Source organism: Trypanosoma grayi (genome assembly GCF_000691245.1).
Source record: "Trypanosoma grayi strain ANR4 Tgr_12_V1, whole genome shotgun sequence".
NCBI lineage: Eukaryota > Euglenozoa > Kinetoplastea > Trypanosomatida > Trypanosomatidae > Trypanosoma > Trypanosoma grayi.
Genome location: NW_008825631.1, coordinates 40,726 through 64,810, shown reverse-complemented (window position 1 = coordinate 64,810; position 24,085 = coordinate 40,726). Strand labels below are relative to the sequence as shown.

At 51.3% G+C, this 24,085-nt stretch overlaps 10 protein-coding genes across 10 annotated transcripts; 1 reads left to right on the top strand and 9 right to left on the bottom strand.

Moving 5' to 3' along the window:
* Positions 1 to 719: 719 nt before the first annotated feature.
* Positions 720 to 983, top strand: DQ04_00121310 (hypothetical protein; the record flags this gene model as incomplete). Its single annotated transcript, XM_009308226.1, has 1 exon — positions 720 to 983. The coding sequence occupies one exon, from the start codon at positions 720 to 722 to the stop codon at positions 981 to 983; it is 264 nt and encodes an 87-aa protein (XP_009306501.1).
* A 344-nt stretch (positions 984 to 1,327) lies between these two features.
* Positions 1,328 to 6,658, bottom strand: DQ04_00121300 (hypothetical protein; the record flags this gene model as incomplete). Its single annotated transcript, XM_009308225.1, has 1 exon — positions 1,328 to 6,658. One exon carries the CDS (start codon positions 6,656 to 6,658, stop codon positions 1,328 to 1,330), a length of 5,331 nt encoding a protein of 1,776 aa, XP_009306500.1.
* Positions 6,659 to 7,023: 365 nt separating this feature from the next.
* On the bottom strand, positions 7,024 to 9,294 carry DQ04_00121290 (ubiquitin activating E1 enzyme; the record flags this gene model as incomplete). The annotated part of the gene is made up of 1 exon (XM_009308224.1): positions 7,024 to 9,294. The coding sequence occupies one exon, from the start codon at positions 9,292 to 9,294 to the stop codon at positions 7,024 to 7,026; it is 2,271 nt and encodes a 756-aa protein (XP_009306499.1).
* Positions 9,295 to 9,639: 345 nt separating this feature from the next.
* On the bottom strand, positions 9,640 to 11,004 carry DQ04_00121280 (tRNA-splicing ligase RtcB; the record flags this gene model as incomplete). The annotated part of the gene is made up of 1 exon (XM_009308223.1): positions 9,640 to 11,004. One exon carries the CDS (start codon positions 11,002 to 11,004, stop codon positions 9,640 to 9,642), a length of 1,365 nt encoding a protein of 454 aa, XP_009306498.1.
* Positions 11,005 to 11,479: 475 nt separating this feature from the next.
* On the bottom strand, positions 11,480 to 11,836 carry DQ04_00121270 (hypothetical protein; the record flags this gene model as incomplete). The annotated part of the gene is made up of 1 exon (XM_009308222.1): positions 11,480 to 11,836. One exon carries the CDS (start codon positions 11,834 to 11,836, stop codon positions 11,480 to 11,482), a length of 357 nt encoding a protein of 118 aa, XP_009306497.1.
* Positions 11,837 to 12,907: 1,071 nt separating this feature from the next.
* On the bottom strand, positions 12,908 to 14,377 carry DQ04_00121260 (hypothetical protein; the record flags this gene model as incomplete). The annotated part of the gene is made up of 1 exon (XM_009308221.1): positions 12,908 to 14,377. The coding sequence occupies one exon, from the start codon at positions 14,375 to 14,377 to the stop codon at positions 12,908 to 12,910; it is 1,470 nt and encodes a 489-aa protein (XP_009306496.1).
* A 2,594-nt stretch (positions 14,378 to 16,971) lies between these two features.
* On the bottom strand, positions 16,972 to 18,225 carry DQ04_00121250 (putative procyclic form surface glycoprotein; the record flags this gene model as incomplete). The annotated part of the gene is made up of 1 exon (XM_009308220.1): positions 16,972 to 18,225. The coding sequence occupies one exon, from the start codon at positions 18,223 to 18,225 to the stop codon at positions 16,972 to 16,974; it is 1,254 nt and encodes a 417-aa protein (XP_009306495.1).
* A 493-nt stretch (positions 18,226 to 18,718) lies between these two features.
* DQ04_00121240 (hypothetical protein) lies at positions 18,719 to 19,702 on the bottom strand (the record flags this gene model as incomplete). Its single annotated transcript, XM_009308219.1, has 1 exon — positions 18,719 to 19,702. The coding sequence occupies one exon, from the start codon at positions 19,700 to 19,702 to the stop codon at positions 18,719 to 18,721; it is 984 nt and encodes a 327-aa protein (XP_009306494.1).
* A 169-nt stretch (positions 19,703 to 19,871) lies between these two features.
* Positions 19,872 to 21,173, bottom strand: DQ04_00121230 (hypothetical protein; the record flags this gene model as incomplete). The annotated part of the gene is made up of 1 exon (XM_009308218.1): positions 19,872 to 21,173. The coding sequence occupies one exon, from the start codon at positions 21,171 to 21,173 to the stop codon at positions 19,872 to 19,874; it is 1,302 nt and encodes a 433-aa protein (XP_009306493.1).
* Positions 21,174 to 21,460: 287 nt separating this feature from the next.
* Positions 21,461 to 24,076, bottom strand: DQ04_00121220 (hypothetical protein; the record flags this gene model as incomplete). Its single annotated transcript, XM_009308217.1, has 1 exon — positions 21,461 to 24,076. One exon carries the CDS (start codon positions 24,074 to 24,076, stop codon positions 21,461 to 21,463), a length of 2,616 nt encoding a protein of 871 aa, XP_009306492.1.
* Positions 24,077 to 24,085: the final 9 nt, after the last annotated feature.

Genomic DNA, 24,085 nt, shown 5'->3' with positions numbered 1-24,085 from the left:
GCTGCTGCTGCTGCTGCTTGCCATTCACGCCGTGGATCGCTACTCTCCACTTCACAGACTTCCTGCACCTCCGGAATCCAGTGCCGTATCGTACGCTCAATCAAATCCCGCAGTGTCGTCTTGCTGCTCTTACACCTGCGACATGCACCCAGCATCTCCACATACACGACGATACCGTCCAAGCGCACAAAGCGAATGTCCCCACCATCAAGCTGCAGCTGTGGTCGAATAGTTTTTGCGATAAGCTCTTTCAGCATGAGTACCACTTCAGAGTCTCCCTCCTGAGGCAGCGTGTCAGCATGCGGGTACGGTGCGTCGTAATCGACGTGTGGCCGTCCGCTGAACAAGTGATCTGTGATAAGGCCACTTACATGGAGTTTCAACTCGCTCCAGTGAGTTGAAAGGAGAAGGTCCCGTATCGCTGCCTCATCAATGTGCCCCGCCGCGCCTCCTTCCTCCTGCTCCTCCTCCTCCTTCTGATCGTTGTTAGTGTTGTTGCTGCCAGTACTAGTAGTAGCAGTGGTAGTATTAGAGTTGGTGCATTTTGCTATGTCAGCAGTGTGTTCGTGCTCATTCATTGCGTCTGTTACTCGCTGCTGCAGAGCTGCCGATCGTTGTGCCGCCTCGTCTGGCGGGGCGGCACCGGTGCCTAATTTCATTGCGAAATAACGTGCTGCTGCAGCAGCATTATCATCGTCAACACGCCGCACCGTCACAAAATGCTGCCCAATCGTGACTTCCTCCACCATGGGAAGGTTGTGCAGAATCTGCTCCGCCAGCGGCGACTGAAAACAGTTGTCAAGATCAAAGCGCAGCGTGCCACTGTGGTCCTCCGACAGAAACGCCACATCGTCCACGAAGAACTTGTAGCACGCCTCGTTCGGTGTTTCGTGGAAGCGCACGAGGAAAGTGCGCCGCGTCACACGAAGTACGGCGGCATCCGCGCAAAGCTGCTGCAGCCCCCGTGGTCTTCGAACGCGTGAGAAACAAGCGGCTACGCATGCCCACCCGCGAGAGTGCATCGACGAATCGTTACACTTCTTTTTTAGGCTTGCGCTTTGTTCATGTGCTTCGCCCCACGTGCAATGACACACAGGCGCCACATATGAGAAAAGAACAACAATACAAACAAATAAAAAAGAAACAAGAAGCTGCCAATGACGCAACAGATGAGCACAGCAAAAGCATAGATATGGAGAGAGTCGCGCATCAAGGCTGCAACCCTCTTTTTTTTGCCTTCCTACTCTGTTGTTGTTGTTGTTGTTGTTGTTGGGGGTGGGAGTGGTTGTTTATCCACAACCTTAACACGCATATACACAGACACACGCTACACGAAGAGGTACGACCGCTGCCTCTCCTCCTCAGCAGCGGCCTCGCTGATCATCAGCGGCACTTCCGTCTCCATCTCTTCGTTCACCGTAATCTGCACCTCATACTTCTCCTTCAGCGTCTTTGCCCACGCATGAATGCTCTCTTGAACACGCTTTTGGTGTGCAAGCACCTCTTCTTCTTGTTGCTTCCGCCTACGGTTGTACACTTCCTGCTGCTGGTAGAACTCAGACGTCTGCCTTCCTTGTGTCGTCTCCAGTGCTTCTTTCTGCAGCATCAATTGCGCCTTCTTCGTGGCGATGCTTTGCAGCTTTTGTAACTTCACCCGCGCCGCCTCTGGAAGATCCTGCAGGGGGAGATCGCCCGTTGCAGATCCATCAGGTGCTGCTGATGTTGCTAGTGCTGCTATTTCCGCGACACCGGCCTCCTTCGCGATACGGTTGTACAGCGCGATACAACCCGCGCACTCGAGCTCCGTCATTGTGGCGTGCTCCATCCCACCGCGCGCTGTCACTTCGCGGCAGAGCATCGGCTTTTTTCCCCCACACCGCGTGCAGCGAAGTGTCACATGCGCTTCGCACGGCTGTGGCGCCTCCCCGCAGCGCACCTCCTGGAAGTGCCGCACCAGCGTCAGCGTTGGGCCGGTGTCCGACATGCCGGCGACCACGCGCTGCCCGCACGCCAGTTCCTGTAGTCCGACGAACTCGCACGGCGGACACGGCTCCCCGCACTGCCGCGTGCACATATGACCGCACAACTGCACCTTGGTGCAGGGAAATGGACAGTGGCTGTGCGAGGGGGCCGCGCCCTCCTCTCCACCTTCCCTCTCTGTGCACATCATGTGGCAGACGTGGAGGCACGCATGGGAGGGGTTATTACAGTCATCGTACGGCGCCAAGCAGAGCGAGCGGCACTTCTGCACGCCAATGACACGTACCTGGCATCCACAGTAATCGGCGTAGGTAAGCAGCGCGAGCTGGCGGCAGTTCCCATGGTCCGGGCAACTTAGGGCTAGCACTGTGCCTTGTGTTTCAGGGGGGAGCCAGTATCCACGCTGTTCGCGTACATGCTGAACAAAGCGCTCCACGCGTTGCAGCGGCTCGATAAAGCGAAAGACTTCCTTGCTGCCGACCAGCACAGCACCACATCGAGCGTACGCAAGGACTCGCCAGAGCCACCACTCCATGTGTTCGACAAAAGACTGTGTCGCTGCCAGTCGTTCCCACTCTTGCCGTCGCTCCACTCCAACAACATGACGCAGACGCCGCGCGAACCCAGAGAGACACAACACAGCTATGTCACATTCCTCATCCCGCTCGACAAAAACATCTGGTAGGAACGGCAGCATAGAGACAGAAACCGCTCCATTTGTTTCTGAGTCCACCCCTGTCGCTGGCGGCATGCCCTCAAGGATTGCTGCCCTGTCTGTCGCGCAGCTGCAGTAAACTTTCACCACCAATGACGGGTCAATACGACGAATACGATCACACACAAAGGCGGTGCTGACGCCGTCTGCAGCAAGACCTGCCGACAGAGGCACCGCATGCGTCCAAGTCTCCAGACAACTCGGCGACGAAAACCCCGTGAGTGCTCCACGTGAATGCGTAACCTGCTCACCGTCCCCAGCACCGTCACCAGCAGTATGATTATTAGCAATACCACCTCCATTGGCATTTGCCACACCTCGCGTCGCAACTGTATAGAATGCAAGCGAGCTATTGCGACACAACTGCACCGCCTTGTGATACTCTGGACTATTGAAGCGAAGGGATTCCGCAAGCACCACAGTAGAAGAGTATGGTGTACCTTGAAGTTCCTTTTGCAGCGATTTAAGCAGGGCAAACGCGACATGCTGCTCATGTGTCATCGAAGATTCCGTTTGCTGCGAAAGAACCACCGATGTTGCCGCTGATAGTGTGACGTACAGTGGATCTCCAAGTTGATCATAGTCATCCACCACGAGATGCCGTGGCTGCCACACACGCATGAAGGAAAGCCCTTGCAGCAGCATCCGTCCCGTGGCTGTCACCACCGTCACTTTCGAGACTTGCGAAGTCGCCGCCACAGCCCTTACCACGTCAAGAAAAATGGAAAAGACATGCTGCACCTCATCCATGATCTCCTGCTGAAGAAAATAAAGCAGATCTCTCTGTTTCTCCCCAAATACCGCCATCCACCCCGCAGCTTCGGATCGTTCATATGCACACAAACTGCGTGATGCATTCGGCAGCGTGACTGCAGCGAATGAACTTACTGCAGGCTCCACGTTTTTCCACATTGTCCCCTCGCCTGCACCAATATCACTGCTGCCCTTCACCACCGCTTCCACATTCCACACATCCTCTGAGAGGTACGCCTCCCATGTCTTCCCCCGTCGTCTGGCTTCTGTGACTGTGTCACGCCGCTCCTTTTTCGACATTATCCACGGCAAAAGCTTGACGTACAGCCTCCACTCATCTCCTCCTCTTCCTCTGCCTTCGGAGGCGTCTTCGCGCTCTGTTGACCGGCGCATAACATTGATGCAGTCTCCCAGTCGTCTCAGGCCCTGCAGCGATGCACTCAGCACGGAGACGAGTGGCGCGTTCAACGACCGCTGGTGACTCTGAGCCATGATGCTCTCGAGTGAATGATAGTGCTGCGCAACACTATCATCCTGCAGCACCCGAAGCGTGTGCGACGGAGGCACATCATTCAGCGCTCGCGGCCTCAGCAGCATGGGTGCCTGGCACTGTCGCAGCTTTTCATTTAGGAGGACGTGTTCGTGAATATGCCCAAGCGCCGCGTTGGTGACATCCTCCGGCAAGTCCCGCGCGGTGGAGCCGTCCGCGGCCCTGAATAGATCTTCTATTCCTTCGGTTACCGCCAGCTCCCCAACGTGCGTAGCGAGTGCTTGCGAGCTGTGCTTGATCAGCGCGTGCCAGAGCGGCTGGTGCTGCCGCCGCAAAGCCTCCTGTACACGGCCACGCGATAGGCTTGCTGCGTGCATCAACGCTGTCTTACCGCTACCGACAGTGCCGAGGAGAGCACGCACCCCAGGTCCTGTGCTCGTCAGAGTATGAAGGCACTCGACCTGCGAGGCGGTGAGAGAGGCGGCATCGGTGAGCTGGGAAAGCGACTGCTGCAAGGCCTCACCCTCTCCTGCCAGTGGGGCGGAATGCACAAAGAAATCAGAGGGTCCTCCACTGCAGCTTGCCCCCCACCAGAGCACACCACTCTGCGCCGCGCCACCTTTACTCTGTCCACTCTTGAAACGCGCTGCACCATTCGCACCACTTTGTTCGTTATGCCTCAACTGAGCGCGTGTCGTCTGAAGGTGCAGGATGTATAACACATACGACAAGGTGGATGTGCCCTTTGGAAAGAAGCGTGGAAATTGACTACTGATGTGATCTTCTTCGTTGTTGCTCGAGTTCTTATGACGATCGCTGCAGCACAGCCATGCCTCTGGTAGGCCGTCGTGAGTGGTGGAAGCAGCGGCGCCCGCCGTTACCAGCGAGGGCAGCATGTCCTTGTCGCGGAGAACGTAGACAGTTGCCGTGACAACAAACTTATCTTCTCCCTCATCCTCATCATCACCATGATCCTTCACCACATCGCACACAATGACAGGGAAGACAAATGGTTTGCCATTTAATAGGAGTACAATGCAAGCAAAGGTGGATGTCGTTTCCCTCAGAGGGCAAAGGGCATCCCTTCCACCGGTAACGCGCAACTTGATCGATAACGGCATCCCAAATAAGGCATGTAGCTGAGTCTCCTCCAAAGTGTAGTCTGAGAGCTTCTGTCGAATAACTGGCTGCATCACTTCCATGATGCGCAGTTGCTTCTGCTGTTGATGCCCAACTCCGTCCACTGACATATTCGCGGCAGATTCAATCAATTTGGCTGTGGCACGTGACGCCGGCCCGTACAACTCGGCATACGCCGCAAGCATCGCAAACTCAACAAAGCGCAGCGTCTCCTGACGAAGGTACGGCGTGTATATCTGTGTCATTGCCGCCATCATTTCTTTTACTGTAGTTTCCTGTAAGCCATGGAGGTCATATATGTCCTGCAGGCTCGGTGGCATATGAGCATTGTCGACGAGGCTTGCAGCGCCTACTGTACGCTCTCTATGGCGCATCCACTGCGTGACGCGGCGGAACACACCAGTACGAGCAATCTCTTCCACCAACTGCACCACCGCATGGCTGTTACCACTAGCCTGTGGTACTGCCGTTGTTGCTGCAGTAGTGTGTGTCAGCCAGAAAGCGGAGATGCGGTTTAGGACTGTAAACACTGCAGCTTCAGCACGCTGCTGCAGCTCATGTTGTCTCCTTGTCTCCAACACCACCTCCTCTCTGCACACATATCGAAGCGCCATCCGCATGGCGTCGTGCATCGTCTGCTGTACGCTCGCCCATGTAGACTCTGAAACAGCAGCAGCCATCTGCGGCAGCACCACCGTAAGGCCGTCCACGAACAATGGCGACTCCATGAATTGGTAAACCAGCTCTTCCACCACGCGTGGTAGGGTCATGATAGCCTCCGCATTCCCTAATATGGCCACATAAAGGCGGAGGAGAGACAAAATAACCCTTTTCACCTGCTGAACCTTGCTTATCTCCACGTCCCCTACTCTTTTCAGCTGGCACAGGAGAAGAGGGAGCTGCAGCGATCTTGACCACGCATCTGTGGCGGGGGTAGATGTATTTGCGACCCCCATGAAAGAGTCTACAATGCACGTCAGTTGCGAGAGTCCTGGGGGGCATGAGAGGAGTTTATGCACCCATTTCATCACCACCACCACATTCCACGAGGCGGCATGGCACCAGTCTGTGGCATCCAGCAGCGCCGACGGGTCCAGGGCCAAGAAATCCAGTGCTGCTGCTGCTGAACATTTTCCCTCTTCATCATTAGTTGTGAGCCGTTGAAAAAGCACTATGTCTCCCATGCAAACGCGTTGTCCCAGAGTGGCAGGGACGTTTACGGATGCAACGGCCTCAGATGTGAAGATAAGAGTTTCGCCGTCGTTGGCTACAAGCTGCACGACTCCTACCTCCGCAGGGCCGTCAAGTTCGGCCCCATCCGTGCGTGGAGTCATGAAGCGAAGCGCCTTCTGGCGGAACGACGGAGAACTCAGCAAAGTGTCCATGTCTTGGCAGGCAACCGCGAACTCATCACACCGCTTCTCGTATGCCTCTGTCGCGGACTGCGTGATGCCGTGGATTATTTCTATTATGGCTGCGTGTGGCGACGCGGACGGCTGAGGTGCTCCTCGCCCTCCCTCAGTCTCGCTGTTGTTGTCACGCGGTCGCTTTGTACCTGGCGCCACGGGTGCTGCTGGCATGCTTCTCAGCTACCTGTTGCTGTTGGTTTGCCTAAACAGCGACTTGCGCCCTCTCACTTTTCTTCTGTACAATGAGCAGCGCAAAAGGACAAGAAGCCCATAAGCGCATGTATAAAAATTTGAAGGAAAAGACAGCAACACAAAGGAAACATACATATCGAACGCATGTCACTGCACAAATGAAACACAGACCCGGTTTTGCTCGTTCTCTTCTTTACAACAGCGATGAAAGCAGAATCGATATACTCGTCCACACAAAGCAAAAAAAAAAAAACTTGNCACACACACACACACACACACACAAGAAATAGGAACCTTTGGGCCGATACCATTCCCCCATTCTGATTTCTCTTCATTCCCCTCAATCAGTCGCTCTGCGAGTCAAAATCCCAGCTGCCACAGACGTCGAGGTCACACTTCTCCTTGAATGCTTTCACTCCACAGACTTCCTCAATGTGCAGTGGATCGTTAATGCAGCGCAGCACAAAAATAGCACCGTCTGTACGGTACGCCTCCAAGATAGGGTCGGAGCAGGCGGTGCACATTTCGTATTGGCATCCGTGAAGAGTGTAAATGCAATGCGCAGCAACACTCCCTCGAATTTGATGCGGAATCGTCCCGAGAATACACTCCGCGCTACTGGTTTCCTCAGAAGCAGAGCTTTCATCTTGCTTCTGCCCTGGGTTTCGCACCTCGCTTGCCGTGTACGGGGGACATGCGAATCCCAGAGGGTGGTTGTAGAGCTGCGCTAGGAGTTCCAATGCAGTCGCAGCTGCAATCGCCGACACGCCAGGTCGCGTAACAGTGCACTGCTGGTCCAGCGTCCGCGCCGTTATACTGTCCCTTGGTGCAACCAAGTCACTGCAAAAGTAGCACCCAAGACGCCTGGCACCGCTGCCTTTGCCTGGCTTAACGCCGTGACGCATGACGACGTACGTATCAAACCCCAGCGCTGCGTTAAGGACAGGCTTGTCGTACACAGCGGCCATCACTGTTGGAAGCCACCGTGCCTCGCGACTGTCCGTGAGAAGGAACACCACATCATGCTCCTGAATAAGTTTGTCGAGTTTTTCAATTTCAGCAATCGCCTCTGCCTCGCGTGGCGCGTCAATGCGGTGACCCGGCATATGAATAGTCAACGGCACGCCGTGGGCTTCCACTGTAGGAAGAATGCGCTTAAGCGCATTGGCAGCTGCGATGGCTTTGTTGCGCTCGTCGTCGTGTGGGTTAATAACGTCTGACATCTCAAACAGCGTTTGTCGCACAGGGTTCGAGAAGGACACCTTGCCGCGGTCGACCAAAGTGATTCTCGTGACTCCCCACATCAACAGATGCCGTGCCACGTTGCAGCCAAGGGTGCCGCTTCCGAGCACCAGCGCCCTGCAGCGCGCCAGTTCATCAAGGCGGAGTTCCGGCAGCATGCGCCACTTCATCAGGTTCAGATTCAGTCGCGCACTCGACTCCGCCAACCGCTCCGGTGCCATCATGGCACCTAGATCGATGCAGCGCACATGTGAGGCAGCGTCCTTACGTTCACTCCATCCAACCGCCTTCACTGTGCCACCTACTTCTGATGATGCTGCTGCTGCTGCGCCCTTCAGTGAAAAGTCCAATGGGTCACAGATGCAGTCAAAGAGGACGCTACGCGCCACGTCATTGTGGCGAACACAGTACAGCACAAAAGATGTCGTGGACGGATGGGCGAGGCGCAGCGCACCAATCACGTTGCGGGCAGCCCAGCCGGGGAACTCATCCATGGTGGATACGTCCGCCATCGCAATGACAAGCCGTGTCGCCTCCACTGGCTTCATGAAACGAGGCAGGAAAGGATGAAATAACAATTCCACTTCGTCATTAGCATCATTAACATTGCCTGTGCTACCAGAAGCAACAATGAACGGATTTGGCCCACGCTCCGGGTGCCGACGCAGCCTTTCAAGCAGATGCGCGTGCACGCAATCGACAGCCGCGTGGCTAGGGAAATATGTGACGCCGTTGTTGGCGGCAGCAGCCTTGTAGCCTCCCTTTACGAGGTGTTTGACGCACACAGGGGATCCGAGGTCGAGCACGGGGAACGCTATAGCATAGTGGAAACGGTGTTGCTTTAAATCCACATAGGTAAATAGGGCAGCGAGCGCAAAGTTCATCTCTTCCCACGCCTTCTCTGATGCAGTGTCGGCAGCATCATGATCCTCTTCATCATCAGAGCCACGCCTTGATAGCAGTGGAGTGAGCAGCAGGTCCTGCAGCACACGCCATAGCGCCTCCCGACGGGAAAGACGGTGTAGCTGTTCGTAAGTGTTGAAGTTTTGCATCTGCCCAGTGATAAGCGTGGGAATCGACCATGGCACGTCAATTGCATTTGTGGCAGTTGCTGAGGGAGTAATGGCCTTCATTCCAGCAGATAAGGCGATGGCGTCGTTGCCTAAACTCTCCCGCCGCACTGAGACTGTATTGGCAGGAGTGGCAGACGACGCAGCGTTCAGTGTGTTAAAAAGTGTCAATGGCACAACTGGCTCTTGTAACCGCCATTCATGTAACTTCCTGCGCTCGAGCTCATACCAAAAGCTCACTTCAATATGCGGAGCATACTCCTTGTACTTTAGCCTCTTCTCTGCCGGTGTGCTAGCTGACATCAGTGCCTTTTTCCTGGCTAGTTGTGTTGTGCAGCAATCCAGTTCGCCCCCTACAGATAGAAAATTTCACAACAGAAGTACAAGAAATGTAGCTTTCTGTTCTTTTTTTTCCCCCTTTATTCAAAATCGTTTCACCTGCGTCTGACTGGTCAATTTCCTCTACCTACAAATTCCCCTCTCACCGACGGCACGCCTCACTCTCGTAGAAGGGAAAAGAAGAGGGAGTTTCCAAGCAACAACAGCAACAAAAGCAAGAGCACCAGCAGGAGCAGGAGCAGCAGAATAAAAACGGCGTGCAACCTTCCGCAAGTCGTTTCGACATCAGAACAAAGGGGAGGGACTTCCTCATCCCTTCACACAGAGAAGTTGCTTCAGTGCGCAAACGATCTCCACCAAGTCACTCTGCGCCCGCATCACGTCATCAATCTTCTTGTATGCCAGCGGCGTCTCATCCAGCACATCAGCATCCTTGCGGCACTCCACATCGACGGTGGCCGCCTCATGGTCCTCAAGTGTGAAGCGCCGCTTTGCCTCTCCGCGGCTGTAGAGCCTTCCAGCCCCGTGCGAGCACGACGCATAGCTCAGCGGGTTGCCCTTACCGCGCACAATATAACTTTTTGCACCCATGCTGCCAGGAATAACTGCCAGTTCACCTGCGCGTGCCGATGTCGCGCCTTTACGTGTGAGCCACACATGATTCTTCGGGCTCAGTTCCACACGCTCAACGTAGTTGTGATGGCAGTTGATGGCCATTTTGTCAACTGTAAATGGTTTCTGGATGTGGTTGCGCATCGCCTGAAGAACGCTCTGCAGCATGAGTTCTCGATTCCACTTGGCGTAACGCTGTGCCCAGTCGACAGCTTTCACGTATTGGTCAAAGTGTGGCGATCCCTCCCGGAGGTATGAAAGTTCGGCACTCGGAAGGTTGGCGATGTGGTTGCCCATATCTTTCTTGGCAAGCTCAATAAAGATGGTACCGATGCGGTTCCCAACACCCCTCGAACCGGAGTGCAGCATTACCCAAATGTGTGGCCGTTGTGATTCACTCTCAGTGTCGTCGACACAGAGCTCAATGAAGTGGTTACCACCACCGAGCGTCCCAAGGTGAGTGATATGGTTACTGAACTCAATCTGCTTATGCATGCTGCAGATCTCCTCAAATCCCTTCTGTAGATGTGTGCTCCAAGTGTCGGCGACATTTCTTGGCACGTCGCCCCGCCAGCTTCCAGCATCCAGGCTGCTCCTGCCGTTGTGCGTGCGTCCGTGCGGCACGGCGACTTCAATGGCCAACCGCAGCCCTGCAAGGGATCTCGGGAGATCCTCCTGCGTGAGGCTTGTTTTGACCGCAATCATGCCGCATCCAATATCAACACCGACACTGGCTGGGATAAGCGCGCGGGTCGTTGGAATCACCGTCCCCACAGTGGCACCATGACCTGTGTGCACATCCGGCATGACGGCAATTGGGTGGTGAATGACATCACCCATGCGTGAGAGCTGCAGGAGCTGCTCGTGTGCGGAGCGCTCCACCTCGAGCCCTTTGATCCACGCCCGCACCTCAACGTTGCTGTCATCGCCGCGCAGCAGAACGAACGGGGCCACATCCGCGTGGCTCTTATTCATGCAGGCACACCGTCGCCGCGCGAATAAACACGCAACAACAACAACAACAGGACTGGGTAAGCACAACTCCCCTGCGAAGCGGAGCATGGACTGCGTGCCAAAATGGTATAAAATTGCTCTTGAGTCCCCGCACCTATTGCACACAGGTGCCCGCCTACACACCCACACCCACGCACGAAAGAAATTGTGAAGGAGAGCAACACAAGATGAAATGACAACTTGAAGCATTGCAACTGTATAGTACCGCATCTCCTTACCTTTTTTCCCCCGGTCTTCTCCCTATGCATGTTGGGGAGTGAGAATACTCGCATTAGAAATAATACCATTGATGAAGCAAAGAGGTATTTTTTTTCTTCTTCTCCCTTTCCGTGAATTCGGATATAACAGTCATACTGAAAAAAGAGACTGTAGGCGTACCGCATGCACATACCCTTCGCACACAGAGACTGTATATATATATATATATATATATTCATATGTATGCTATAGACAAAAGGACGGGAAGGTAGCCACAAACAATTCACCACCAACCCACCTGCGAGGAACAGACGGCAAACGTCTCCTACGCGACGTCAACCTCAGCCGGTCGCTCACCTGTCTTCATGACGGCGAGGTGCGCATCGAGCAGTTGCTCTCGCTTTGTCAGAAACGCCTTGCGCGTGCAGTCGGGGCAGCCTGGCATTCCGCCCAGGAGGTGTCGGTTCGGGCAGCACCGCGTGCAGAGCTGGCGCCCGCACCAGTTGCAATTTGTGCTGGGCGTGAGGTAATAGAAGAACGGTTCACCGCACCCCTCACAAACACGGCCGTCCTTCGGCCGTGCGCTCTCAGGCGCCGGTGTGTACTCTATCGGCTCTACCCTCTCCTTTACTTCATCGGGGACCTCCTCGTGTGTGGCGTTAAAGCTAAACAGCGCGCCCATTTTATTTTATTTTTCTTCCTGCTTTGCTCGAGGCGACTGGTGTGTCGGTTTGTTTTTACGAAAGTGCAGCTCCTACAGTTGAGGAAGCAGGCGTGTGAGGAAATGTAAAGGGCCAAGGGAGAAAGCTTTGCAAGAAGAGCCACCACAACAAAAAAAAAAAAAAAGAGCCACGAACAACGCAACATGAGAGCGGCCCGAAGAACAGAGGGGAATCCTGCTGTTGTACTGGCCTATGCACCCCAGCTTCCCAGAGACACACACACGCTGTATGCCCGTTTTCCTTCAGGGTGTAAAGAAGAGACTGAGGAAAAACAAAGCTATTAAACCAATAAAAAAAAATGATGTGCTGTGTGCGACAGATCCACCCTCCCCATAGCCACACAGCTGCCGCTGCACCCCAAGCGGCTATAAACACGGACAACAACAGCACCAATCACTAATCAGCATGTCGGAGGATACCTGCACCAGTCGCCAGGGTGAAAGAGAAGCATTGGGTCGCGTATGCAGGAGAAAACACACGTAGGTAATTAAGAGAAACAATAGCGCCTTCCCCCCAAAAAAAACAAAAGGTCCCGTCAGCCCCAAACTTGTTTGTGCTTACACGAGCAAGAAGCAGTCAAAACCGACATCAAAAAAGGATTTACCATTAGCATCCACACTCTCCTTATTTGAACTTTAAGTGAAAACGCAGCATTTGAAGCTTCCTTGGGTCACGATCTCCGCGGATACGGTCCTGTTCTGATGTGTTCCCCACATCAGCCCGAAACCCTGCAACACTGCAGCCTCACCCCGCTACGCCACAGCAACGGTTGTCGTTTGCGGATGCGCATCTGTCCTTCTAGGCGGTGTACACACCAAACAACATAAAAAACAAAAGAGGCAAAAGATACACTCTGAAAAAAAGGGTCAGGTGGAGCAATGCAATTCAAACAGAAGTTAGACCCAATCTATTGTCCTACACCGAATCTTCCCAGATTACCAAAATAAAAAAAAAAACAGCGTTAAGGCTGTGCTTTCTTTTCTCTTTGCCCTCGCCGTGCATTCTTATCGGTTCTCACCTTCCAGTTGCCGTTACACAACACCACTGTGCTCCGTACGGGTCTTCTTGCTGCTGCTGCTGCCAGACTGCGTTGCCATTGCAGTCTCACACTCCTCCGCCTCGCCCTCCTCGTCACAGTCCTCCGACGACGCTCTCGTGTTCTTCTTGCGCGCTCGTGGGTCCACCGCATCGTAATTCCACTGCGCGAACAAATCCATCTCGCTCAGCAGTGTGCGCAGAGGACCCTGAAGGAGACCCCCGATCGCTTTCTCGAGTGGCGCGTGTTGTGCCTCTGCGAGATGGGCGACCACCGGCCCATCCCCGTGGGTAAGCTGCAGAACCTGCACGCGGCCACTTCGCTGCAGTACAAGGGCGGAATCGGTGCTGTATCCAACCATTGCAACGGGAAAGGATTCCAAGCGAGTTCGGGTAGCACCATCGGCGCAAAACAACAGTTTGTGGTTGTCGTCGCTTTTGCGTAGAGGTACAAAGATGACGTCCATTGTATTTGCACACGTAATGAGAATGCCTCGCGAGTGACTCTCGTCCACACGACTGTCAGACCCAGGGGACGATGAAGTAAGACACACCACAGACACCACCGCAGAGACCTCCTCATCTCCCTTAGGGACACTTTTCTGCGCAACGATGGAGCCAATAAGAGTAAAAGGATCTGCTATGCACTCGCTTGGCGCCATGTTATCTGCAACCCACAAGTGTACCGTGCCGTTGTGGCAGCCAACCACAAAGTAGGAGTAGCGGCCTGACTCTGCGGTGTCTGGTATTTCCGTGATGGAGGTCACCACAGATTGCGGGGCATCCGTCCAGAGATACTGCTGAATACGAAACGTCTCAGGGTAGCAGCTGACTCTCGCATGGCGGTCTTTGTCGAAAGTAAAGAGCCTGCGGGACGCGGCAAGCCCAGCCCTCGTACTTGCTGTCTGTAAAGAGTCTTGGCCACACTTCGGCTGGCGAAGAGGCGCAGAGAGGAAAAAGGTGCTCATCACACTGAAATGCTGCAAAAGAAAAACGGGCGCCACTTCACCACCCGCCGCCATAATATTCTGATTGGGTCCCCACAGAAACCCGAGGCGAAACACTTCCCCGAATTTATCCGCAAACAATATAGTGGCGTCATCAGAGGTTGCGACGTGTGTGATGCGCTTAGAGTGTGGTCCGAAGCTAAACGCTAACGCCAATGTGCCCGTATGAGTTCCATTATGTTGGATCGACTGATCTTTCGTCCCCTGCACGGAGGGCACATTGTACACGTTGATACGCTTGCCATCACCACCAGACACAACGCAACAGGCACCTCCTGGAGTCTCCAGGAGTGCAACATCGCGCACTACTTGATCATCATTCACAACAAATGCATGCTCGTCCGTACCGTCGTTGATGGCAAGAATAATATTCTTCACGACACCAAACACGACGACACGTTCCCCACGCAACGAGGCGGCCGACAGCGAGTACCCATGAACTTCACTACTGGTGGTCATGCCCGTTCTAAAAATCCTGTGGAAGCAAAGGTGTGAGACAAAGAGAGATATTAATACTATCAACGACACCAGGAACAAAGAAAAGAGAGTGGGAAAACTCCATCAACAACGGGGCATGCTGGCTCGCGCCCTTCTTTTTCTTTTCCGTTCCAGCGCACACATACGCATACCCCCCGGCGAAAATCTCTTCTGGTACTCACAGCGAATGTAAAGCACTAACAGCTTTGGGTAAGCGGGCTCTTATTTCTCTCGCCACCAGCAAGAAAAAAAAAACATGGCAGGCAAAGAACAGCAATTGCGTTTATAAGTATGAAAGTCCTTTGCAAAGCGTGCTAACATTTTAAAGCCACATCAACGACACTTGGAAATAAACCGTTTAAATTGAATGAGGGGTGTGTGTGTTCAGCGACCATCAGACCTGCACCGACTCGGGAAAGCCCACCCGTCCGGCGATCTTCACCCCACGTAGTCTGTGAAACAGGAAGAGGCACGCACTTACACACAGGCAGAGAGAGAGAGAGAGAAAGAGAAAGAGATATGAACGCACATACACACATCAAAATTCCAATTGTCACTGAATACCCACGAAGGATACAATCAGACAGTCCATAATACTTGCACAGATCCACCCCTCTGCCTACAGACAGTCACAACAACACCGTCAGTGCAGCTCTGTTGTAAAGAAGATCTGTGGAGCTTGCACCCCTTCGCTGGTTTTGCTTATAAGTAAACCAGCGCTAGTAGAAATGCTAGTTTTCCAGACCCCTGTTACTCATTGCATTTCACTTCCACCACCCAAGAGTGCACCACTCTCTCGCCTACGTTTACAGGGGGGTATTCTGTCTCGCTGGATGCTCTGGAGATCTTTTTGAGGAACATAGCGGCGCCCACAGGGTTCATGCAGCGCCAGAAACCTGCTTTTCGTTCTCTCTGCCCACACCTTCCTCCGAAAACGTGACGCCTGCGAATTGCTTCATGCCATCAAAAACCTTTTTCTCAAGGCTGAATGGGGGAGTCCCTAGACCACAGAGAGACGTTGCTTCCACCATGCGGCGTCTCCTTCGTTTCCGCACAAGGAAGAGGAGGCTACGAGCAGCTGTGCACAAAAGCGATACGGATGCGATGAAAATAAGCACCATATCTGCGACATGCTCGCCAAAAGCTCCAGAGAGAGCTTTTTTATTTGAAAGGAGTGAACTACTTGAAAACAAGAGCCTCTTCACCAACAACGGGTTACCTATGGCATATATTTACCGGCTGCCGTAAATAAGACTTCCCATGCTGTTCGATGATAGTGTACACCACAGAGAAGCACACAGCAGCTGATGCATCTATGGCGAAAGTGTCCCTATTGACTGGAACTAAACCGCAGCACACGGCATGCCTCCACCGTTCGCGGCAAGTTATCATAGAGGGGGTAGCACAGCATGGAGTCTTCAATAAAAATATTCCGATGGCTTACGTCGTCAAGCAGACCTACTTGAGACGACACCGTAATTTCCATATCAGTGAGGTTAATAGTCAACGCCTCTTCCAGAACGATATCCACCGAGTTGTTCGTTAAATTCAGCAACTGTTCACTGTCTGGATCATCACGGCATACCAAAAATGGTTGTGTTTTCTCCACCGGCAGCGATACGGAGCGAAAAATTAGCAATAGCTGCAAAGGCCGATTTTTCGTGGCACCGTTGAGAGCGCACAGAAGTCTGACACTCACGTTCACGCCTGAACTCAGAAGACACACACCAACGGCACCACTAGCCGGCCCCTCGTGAAATTATACGATTTGTTCAGCGCACTGCGCATCCTCTCTCATCCGCAGCACACCCCCAATAATAATAGACGAAACCTTCAAAGAAACACAAAAACGGCACATCCATAGAGCCGGCACCAACGTGACAGAGCAACTTCACGCTGCAACGGTCCCCCACCTGGAAACGAAGGCAATAATGACCGACGATAACAACGAATGCCGCTTCAACGACCTACCGGAATTTGTAAATGGATCAAGTGGTCACTCTTCTCTAGCATCATCCGGCGAAGAACCACAAGACCATGTAGCTGCATGCTTTTTTCTTGCCCTGTATACAACAAGAAGCAATCGGCAGCCAAGAGCAATGCATTTATCGATGAACTAAATCAGACATAAAGGAAAAAATGTAGCTAAAAGCCATATAATAGAAACAAGCATTTATCACTCTCTTTAAACAAGAGACAAACAAAAAAAAAAATTGAATACGTTTTAAGGAAATTCAACCTTTTCACAGGATAAACAGAAAAAAAAAATTACCAAAACAAGCATATCTTCAGTAACGGTTTCATGTATGAATTTACTCAAACAAACCGCATACCTTTTTTAATCATCCATGTATACAACCTTATTTTTCCATGCATTCTACTTTTTCTTACTTTTTAAAGCAATAAAAATCATTTCCATTTGCCTTACTCTACCCTTCCTATCCATTTCCTCACTTCTTGGATTTGAGAATTCAAGCTTCTGGAGGTGGGGCAGCCCCTGGTGTTTAAACACAGATACATTATTTTGGCCGCACAGTCGCCTGACCACAACCCAAACCCAAACGCAGTGAGCACCCCTATGAACAGCCCTGTTGAGGCGGAGGTGGTTGACCGTACTGGTAGCCCTGCGGCGGTGGTGGTTGGCCATACTGGTAGCCTTGCGGTGGTGGTGGTTGGCCGTACTGGTAGCCCTGCGGTGGTGGTGATTGGCCATACTGGTAGCCTTGCGGTGGTGGTGGTTGGCCGTACTGGTAGCCCTGCGGTGGTGGTGGTTGGCCGTACGGGTTGTCTTGCGGTGGTGGTGGTGGTGGCTGGCCGTACGGGTAGTCTTGCGGTGGTGGCTTGCCGTACGAGTTGGGCGGCATGTACGCAGGCACGTCTGTCATTCCCAGTGACGGCGTGGACGCCGGTGCTGCGTCACCCGCTGGTTTCTTCTTACGACGCATGCAGAAGCATATAAGCGCCGTACACGCACCAATCTCCAAAAGAACAAGAAGAACCCCAAGAACAATCATCACAATTCCAGTTGTATGGCGGCCAATACCAAAGTCATTCGTTCCTTTGGTCAGCCGCTGCAGGGCAATGTAGGGATCTTTGCTGCTGTACAGACGCACCCCAACAACCGTCGGCTGCTTCACCTGGTAATCGTTGGCCAAGTCCGTAAAGTCGTACTTGGCGCTGCGCAGAACGAGATCCTCTTCAAACTGGCCTGGGGTGCTTTCTTTGGCAACAAGGTACAAACGCGAGAGGTATACTGATTGCTCGCAAGTACCGCACTTTTCACCCAGAGTGCAGAAGCNAACGAGATCCTCTTCAAACTGGCCTGGGGTGCTTTCTTTGGCAACAAGGTACAAACGCGAGAGGTATACTGATTGCTCGCAAGTACCGCACTTTTCACCCAGAGTGCAGAAGCTCCCTGCAGGAGTATAAACCCCCCCCGCAGAAGTACATTTCGACCTGAAGGCTGTCAGTGCACTGTTACAGTTACAGGGACTGCTTGAAGTGCTGCAATCACTCGAGACACACTTGTACGTTGTTGTTTTATCAACATTCAAAGGGGCTGACCGTGTGAACCTCCCGACAGTGTTGATGTTCACATCAAACACAAGCTGAGAACCTGGCTGTGGTGAATCTGTGATCCTGACGAGGGCTTCAGTATACACAGATGTGGCAGTGTCCACACCCTCGACGGTTAACGGCTGACGCTTCACAGTCGCAGCTGCATCGTTGATGGTGCCGGTCCACGCGTCGATGGGTGTAGGGTCAAAGCTCCTCACCGCCTCATTGTACTCATCGCGGCCATCATCTTCCTTGAGAAGCAAACTGCCCATGATAATGAGGACAGGGCCACCGATGAGGAGGAAACAAGCACACGCTATGGCGGTCTGGATAAAATTCCCCAACGGCATCAACGATACGGAAACACATTGTCAGTATCTTCCCTTCTGCGAGATTCGAAATAGGTGTGCCAACGGCGTGAAATCAAAGAGGAATTATGAGTTTTCATATGAAAGTAAAGCAGTACAGCCCAGATGGGATCTGCTATTCAGATTACAAACAGTGCGAATAATGAGATCATTCGTATGCAGCCATGAAAAAAAAGTGATTGCCTTCCTAACAGAAAGACATTTGTCTTCATCGTGCTGTGCTCTCTTTGGGGAACTTCGTCCTCATAATGGAAGCCTAATGTCTCATTTTCGAGCTTTTTATCATCTGAATGAGATCTTTTTTTTTTGCCTTGCATTGACGTTGAGATATGCTTGCCAGAATTCAGATTTAGGCCTGATGGTGAGGAAGATACAGATAAACCTACGTGTTCAATCCTTATTTACTGGCCTCACTGGTGCCCTTCTGAGACAGCAATGTGAGCAACCGCTCTACTGTTGCATTGTCGTTTCGTTCATCCTCCACCTTCCGAAACTGTAGGCGCAGTTTTCTGGCTTCTTTCTCGTGCAGCTTTCGCTGAATGCTATCCACATAGTGTTGTTTTTCCTTATTACGGGAACCACTCATGACATATCCAACGGCCTCTGCTGCAGCAACACTCTCTGCATCATACCCAATCTCCCCACGACGCGGGGCGCGTTTGAATTGCCGGAGGAACTCGTCTTGTGACATCTGTGAAGGATGCTTCTCAATGCCTTTGTTTGGTGATTGCAGTACCGAGTTACTGCTGCTATTAGCATGAGTGGGTTCAAAAGGCAGTGATACGCCAAATTCCTCTTCCTCTTCGCCATTTGGAGGGGTATATTCGCGTGGTCCCCGATGAGGCGCGCTGCACCCGCTGTTACTGTGGGAGTCTGACGTCGGTACCACCGCAGTATTGCTACCTTTGGAAAGATGCGACACTTGTAGGTGCTCTTTCTTTCGAACAGATTCAATGAGGGTGGCGAGCGCGCTCCGAGGCCGGTGGGTTATTTCGTCCGGCACGCGCTCTCCTTCCTGCAATGCGTTTACTGCTTCCGATAGTGTGTGACTTCTCATGACCATGGATGCGGGTGTGATTTGCAGCGTGTCTACGCTACTTTCTGCAGTGTGCGCTTGGTATGGAACGCCACACCTGCGAACGAGAGAAGTAATCATATTAAGAAGGGGTCTCCCCTCGATGGATTCGTCTACTTTGTTATCGTCTCCTGCAGGCTTCCGTTGCGGTGGACGCTGCCGCTTTCGTCCAAGGCGAGTCGCTTCTCGACTCGCAGCAGAATGTTGAGTACAGAAGACGTTCTGGAGGAATGTTTTGAACAGAATCTGCTCAAGTTCTTCTCCCGTAGGCTCAGTGGCAGGGTGCCAAAAAGCGTTTTGTGGCATTGTCCACTTATTCACTTTCCCTTTGCGTTGATATGAAGAAAACCAAAAAAAAAACAGTGAGCCAGAAAAATGTCGGAGATATTTGAAAATTTTGCTCAAAAAAAAAAGAACACAAAGTCAAGATTCCTTTATTGCGTGGTAGGGCCATGACATAAGCTACACCATCGCATCAAGGACTCTTGTCCGTCAAAACTGAAGCGTCATCATTCAATCCAATTAAGAAAGCCCCACGTAGAACATCGGAGATCTGAAGAGCATTCACCAGCGTCAAAAGTTCTTCCCTGGTTTTTAATGGCACATTCTGTGTGCTAACAACATTGAATTTTGATGGGGAAGCATATACACTGCTTTGCTGTTTGGTGTACTTTCTCTTACGCGGAGAATCTACTGAGGCCTTTCTTTTTTTTGATACGGCTGATGTTTTTGAAGTAGTTGTGCGGTTTAACGCGTCGTCAAGCTTTGGGGTTGCTGTCTTATCCTTTTTAGGAGGCCCCTCCCGTGGTTTCTTTCCTTCACGGTAAACGAGGCGACCATTGACAAGCACAAGTTCCCCCTCCTTTACCCATGTCGCGTCCTGTAGAGTCTCTTGAGGGCAGACCGGCTCTGCGGACAGAAGCGGTACTGGTGGGTCGGCAAGATTTTCGGCTTCTGCAGTGTCCTCCAAATCCGTTTTTCGTCGTTTCCATGGCGGCAGTGGAACAACATGCTCGGGTAGCACTACCGTCATGCTCGCCTCCAAAGCCTTTTGTTTGGACTGTTGCAGCTTCACCTCGTCGCGTGAGCGTACCTGAAATGGCACAGGGGTATTTTTTAGTTGACTCAACAACTCACGACATTCGTTAGCACTTACGTTGCGGGCAACATTCGTTGGAGAAGTCATTCCAACAGGAAGGACGTACCGTTGAGGTAAAGTCATTCCCTTTTCGACCCTCTCCGCCGCCCTTTTTCGATTCAAAATGGTTGTGGTTTTTCGAATAGACGTATAAGGTGAGTTTTTATCACTAATGCTGGTACTAGACGAACACTGAACGATGTCGCATAACCGCTTCTTCAGGGCCGTAAGTAAATGCTCCTGTGATTTGCCGATTAGGGGAAGCAGTGCGGCTCCCAGACTCACCGTAGTTTTCTCTAGCCAGCTGCTTGTTATCGTGGCAGCGAACGTTACTTCATGGTCTGCACCACCACTGCTACCCTGCCCATTTACACACGCATCACTCCGAATCTCTTCTTCGTAGCGCCGCTGCTGCGTCAGCGCATGATTACACATGGAGGATATCGTACCAAACGCAGGGGAATGACCAAACTGGTGAATCGAGCGATGTGAAAAGAGCGGAGACAGCATAGTACGCGAAGCGACGTCAGGAATACTACTTGCAACGGTGAGCAAGTCTGCACGATTCTCCCGTCTGGATTCAAGAGAACGGAAAACACGCGAGACAGACCACGGATGTAGCGCATCTTCAGCATTCATTTGGACTAAAGAGCACGGCTACCTTTCTTCCACTGTTTTTGGAGAAAGATAACAAAAAAAAAGGGAAAGAAGGAATCTAAGGGGGAAACACATTAAAACACACAAGAAAAACTAATAAGGCCGCAACCCGTTTCGTTCGGCAATGCCAGAGGTTGCAATAAACAGTAAATGCCTGCCCGATGTTACATACAACCGAGCCGTTTTTTTTTTCTACATATGTAAACCACATTTTAGAATGTGCGCCAGAAACACAATACATTTCATCACTGCGCACTGTCAAGAAAGATCTATAGAGTTAGGGCAATGCCGGCTAAATCTTCTGCCAAATCAGGATAGCGATTGGTCAAATCTTCTACAATCTCCATCAGCGCCTGTTTTTTCTCATCGAGCCGAGCAACGCCTTCTGTCACCTCTTCTGGGCTAGCTGACGACGTGTAGGTACCCTTTTCAGCATCACGAAGACGCTGAAGAGTCATATTTTTCACTCTCTTCTCGTCCTCCAAATGGTCACGCTCTTTCTGCGCTACCATCAACTGTGATTCAAGTTCTGCAATCTGTTCATCAAGGTTTTCAGTTTCACGCTGGGTGGTTTCAGCTTCAGTAGTTACCTTTTCAATAGCAGCCAAAGTGTCCTTGATAAGCCGTTCTTTCAACTGGGCCTCTTGTCTCTTTTCATTCAACTCCTTAAACATCCTTGCACTTTCCTTGTCCATGTCCATTCTGGTTGCACCCCGCTTATTCTTCTTTGTTGCTTCTTGAATAGCTTGACCTTTAGTTCGAATGATCTCTCGATGATCAATCGACTTCTGCATCTCCTCAATCAAAAACCTCTGTTCGCGCTGAAGTTCATTCATGCGTTTCTCCATGATACCAATTTCTTTTTTCATCTTTTCGACTTCTGCTTTGCCAACACTTGGGTCAAGCGCCATCTCAGTTTCCTTTGCGACTTGTATTTTTCGTTCCCAAAACAGAATGTCGCGTTCGCAATTCATGATTTGTTCAAGCAGGTCCGTTTTAGACTGTCTTACTTCTTCCACCTTGTTTTCGAGATCAATTGCCTCACGCTTCTTTTCTTGGAGTCGGCGAATAAGATCATTTTCAAGAAGAAATGCCTCGTTGGTAATAACTCTTTGATCCTCGGAATTTTTACTCAATTGAGTGTTTACCCTCTTCATTTCAAGGTGCATGGCATTTGCCTTGTTTTCTAAACTGACAATATCCTTCTTCTCATTTGCAATATTTCCCAAAAGGCGGTCTCTTTTTTGAGTAAGCACTGTTGCCTGGGCCTGTAGTTCAAGTATAGCTTCGTTGACCTCATTTGCACTGTTCTTGCAGTTGACTAACTCCGTTTGGAGTTTAATCCATTCCTGTTGAAGTGCTTCGTTTTCACCCACCTTTTCTGCAATAGCTTTTGATAGGCTATTGATGGTAGCTTCCAACGGACCGACATGCTCGCCCTTCTCGACACCGTGAATGGAAACCAACTCCTCATACTGGTGGTTAAGTTGATCCAATTGTTTTTGTTTTCTGTCAATTTCATCGTGCCGGCGACGAATGTCCATTTGCATGCGTTCAATCATTACACCTCGTGACTGAATCTCTTTTTCCACCTCACTTAAAGTAGTCTTCAATGTCTCGTTGTGAGATTGGGCTTGCAGAGTATCAACTCGAATGCGAGCCAACTCATTCTCCATTTGCGTCACTTGTAGTTCCTTGGCTCTTATTGATTCCTTAATCTTCTCGATTTCATGCAGCGTACCATGACTCTCTTGTTTGAGTGTAGTTTGCTTACTAAGTGACTCCATTATGTCATTTTCCATGGAAATGATATCCTTGGCACATTTTTGAATCTTCCTATCAATCTCTGTAGTCTCAGATGCATACGTACGCGCTTCGTATTCCAACTTTTTACTCTCTATGTCAGCTTGTTCCAGATTGTTCTTTAGCATAGAATAAGCTTGCGCACTCTTCTCCTTCCTTTCCACCAGAGCTTCAATTTGCTTTTCAAGTACAGCAACTTCGTTATCCACACGAGACATAAACTCTCTCAACTTGGAGGTTTCGGCTTCGACACCCTGAATATCTTTTCGACATCCGGTTATCTCATGTTCCAAGGCTTGGAGATCGTCCTTTTGTTGCTGGAGGGCCTCTTCGGTTTTTTTCATAGCTTCATGACGACGCTGCATTCCGATAAGAGTACTTTTCCACTGTTGCACTAACTGTTTCTTCTCAAAATTGATTGCTTCCATTTCCGCCATCGCTTCAGCCAATATCTCCCGCGCTTTCTGAGTCTCGGTTTTCTGATTGTCAATTTGGGTGTTTGTTGTGGACAACTCCTCTTCTAGCAAGACTACTCGTTTTTCAAGAGCATCAATGAGGTTGTCTTGTTTGAGTTTTTCCTTCTCTAAATTCGTAATATCTTCTTCCGTTTTGTAGGCGGCACGCCGTTCAACTTGAACCTCATTTCTAAGCTGTTCATTGAATTCTTGCACCTTTACTAGAGTCTCAGTTAATTTTACAAGGTCACCTTGCTGACGCTCGTACTGTCGCTGATAGTCATCAATTTCCTTACGTAAGTTGTTTGCTTGTGATGCAAGTTCTTCACGTTCTTGCAGCTTTTCTTCATGCCGTTGCTGAGTCGATGTGTGCTTCTCATGATACTTCTCCAGGGTCTCCTGCAGCTTGGCGAGATGTTGTTGCGAGTTGTAAAGTTCGACACCACATTGCTCTCTCTCTTTTTGAACTGAACCCAACTCGTTCTTCACTTCGTAAAGCTGCTGTGTAATTTCCTGGAGGTGTTTCCGCAGCTGCGCTTCAATGCGCTGCTGCACTGGAGCCAAAATAAGTGCCTCAGGGTCCAGCTCCGAGACATCGCTCACAGCCTCATACGGAGTTTCAGACATGATCTTCCC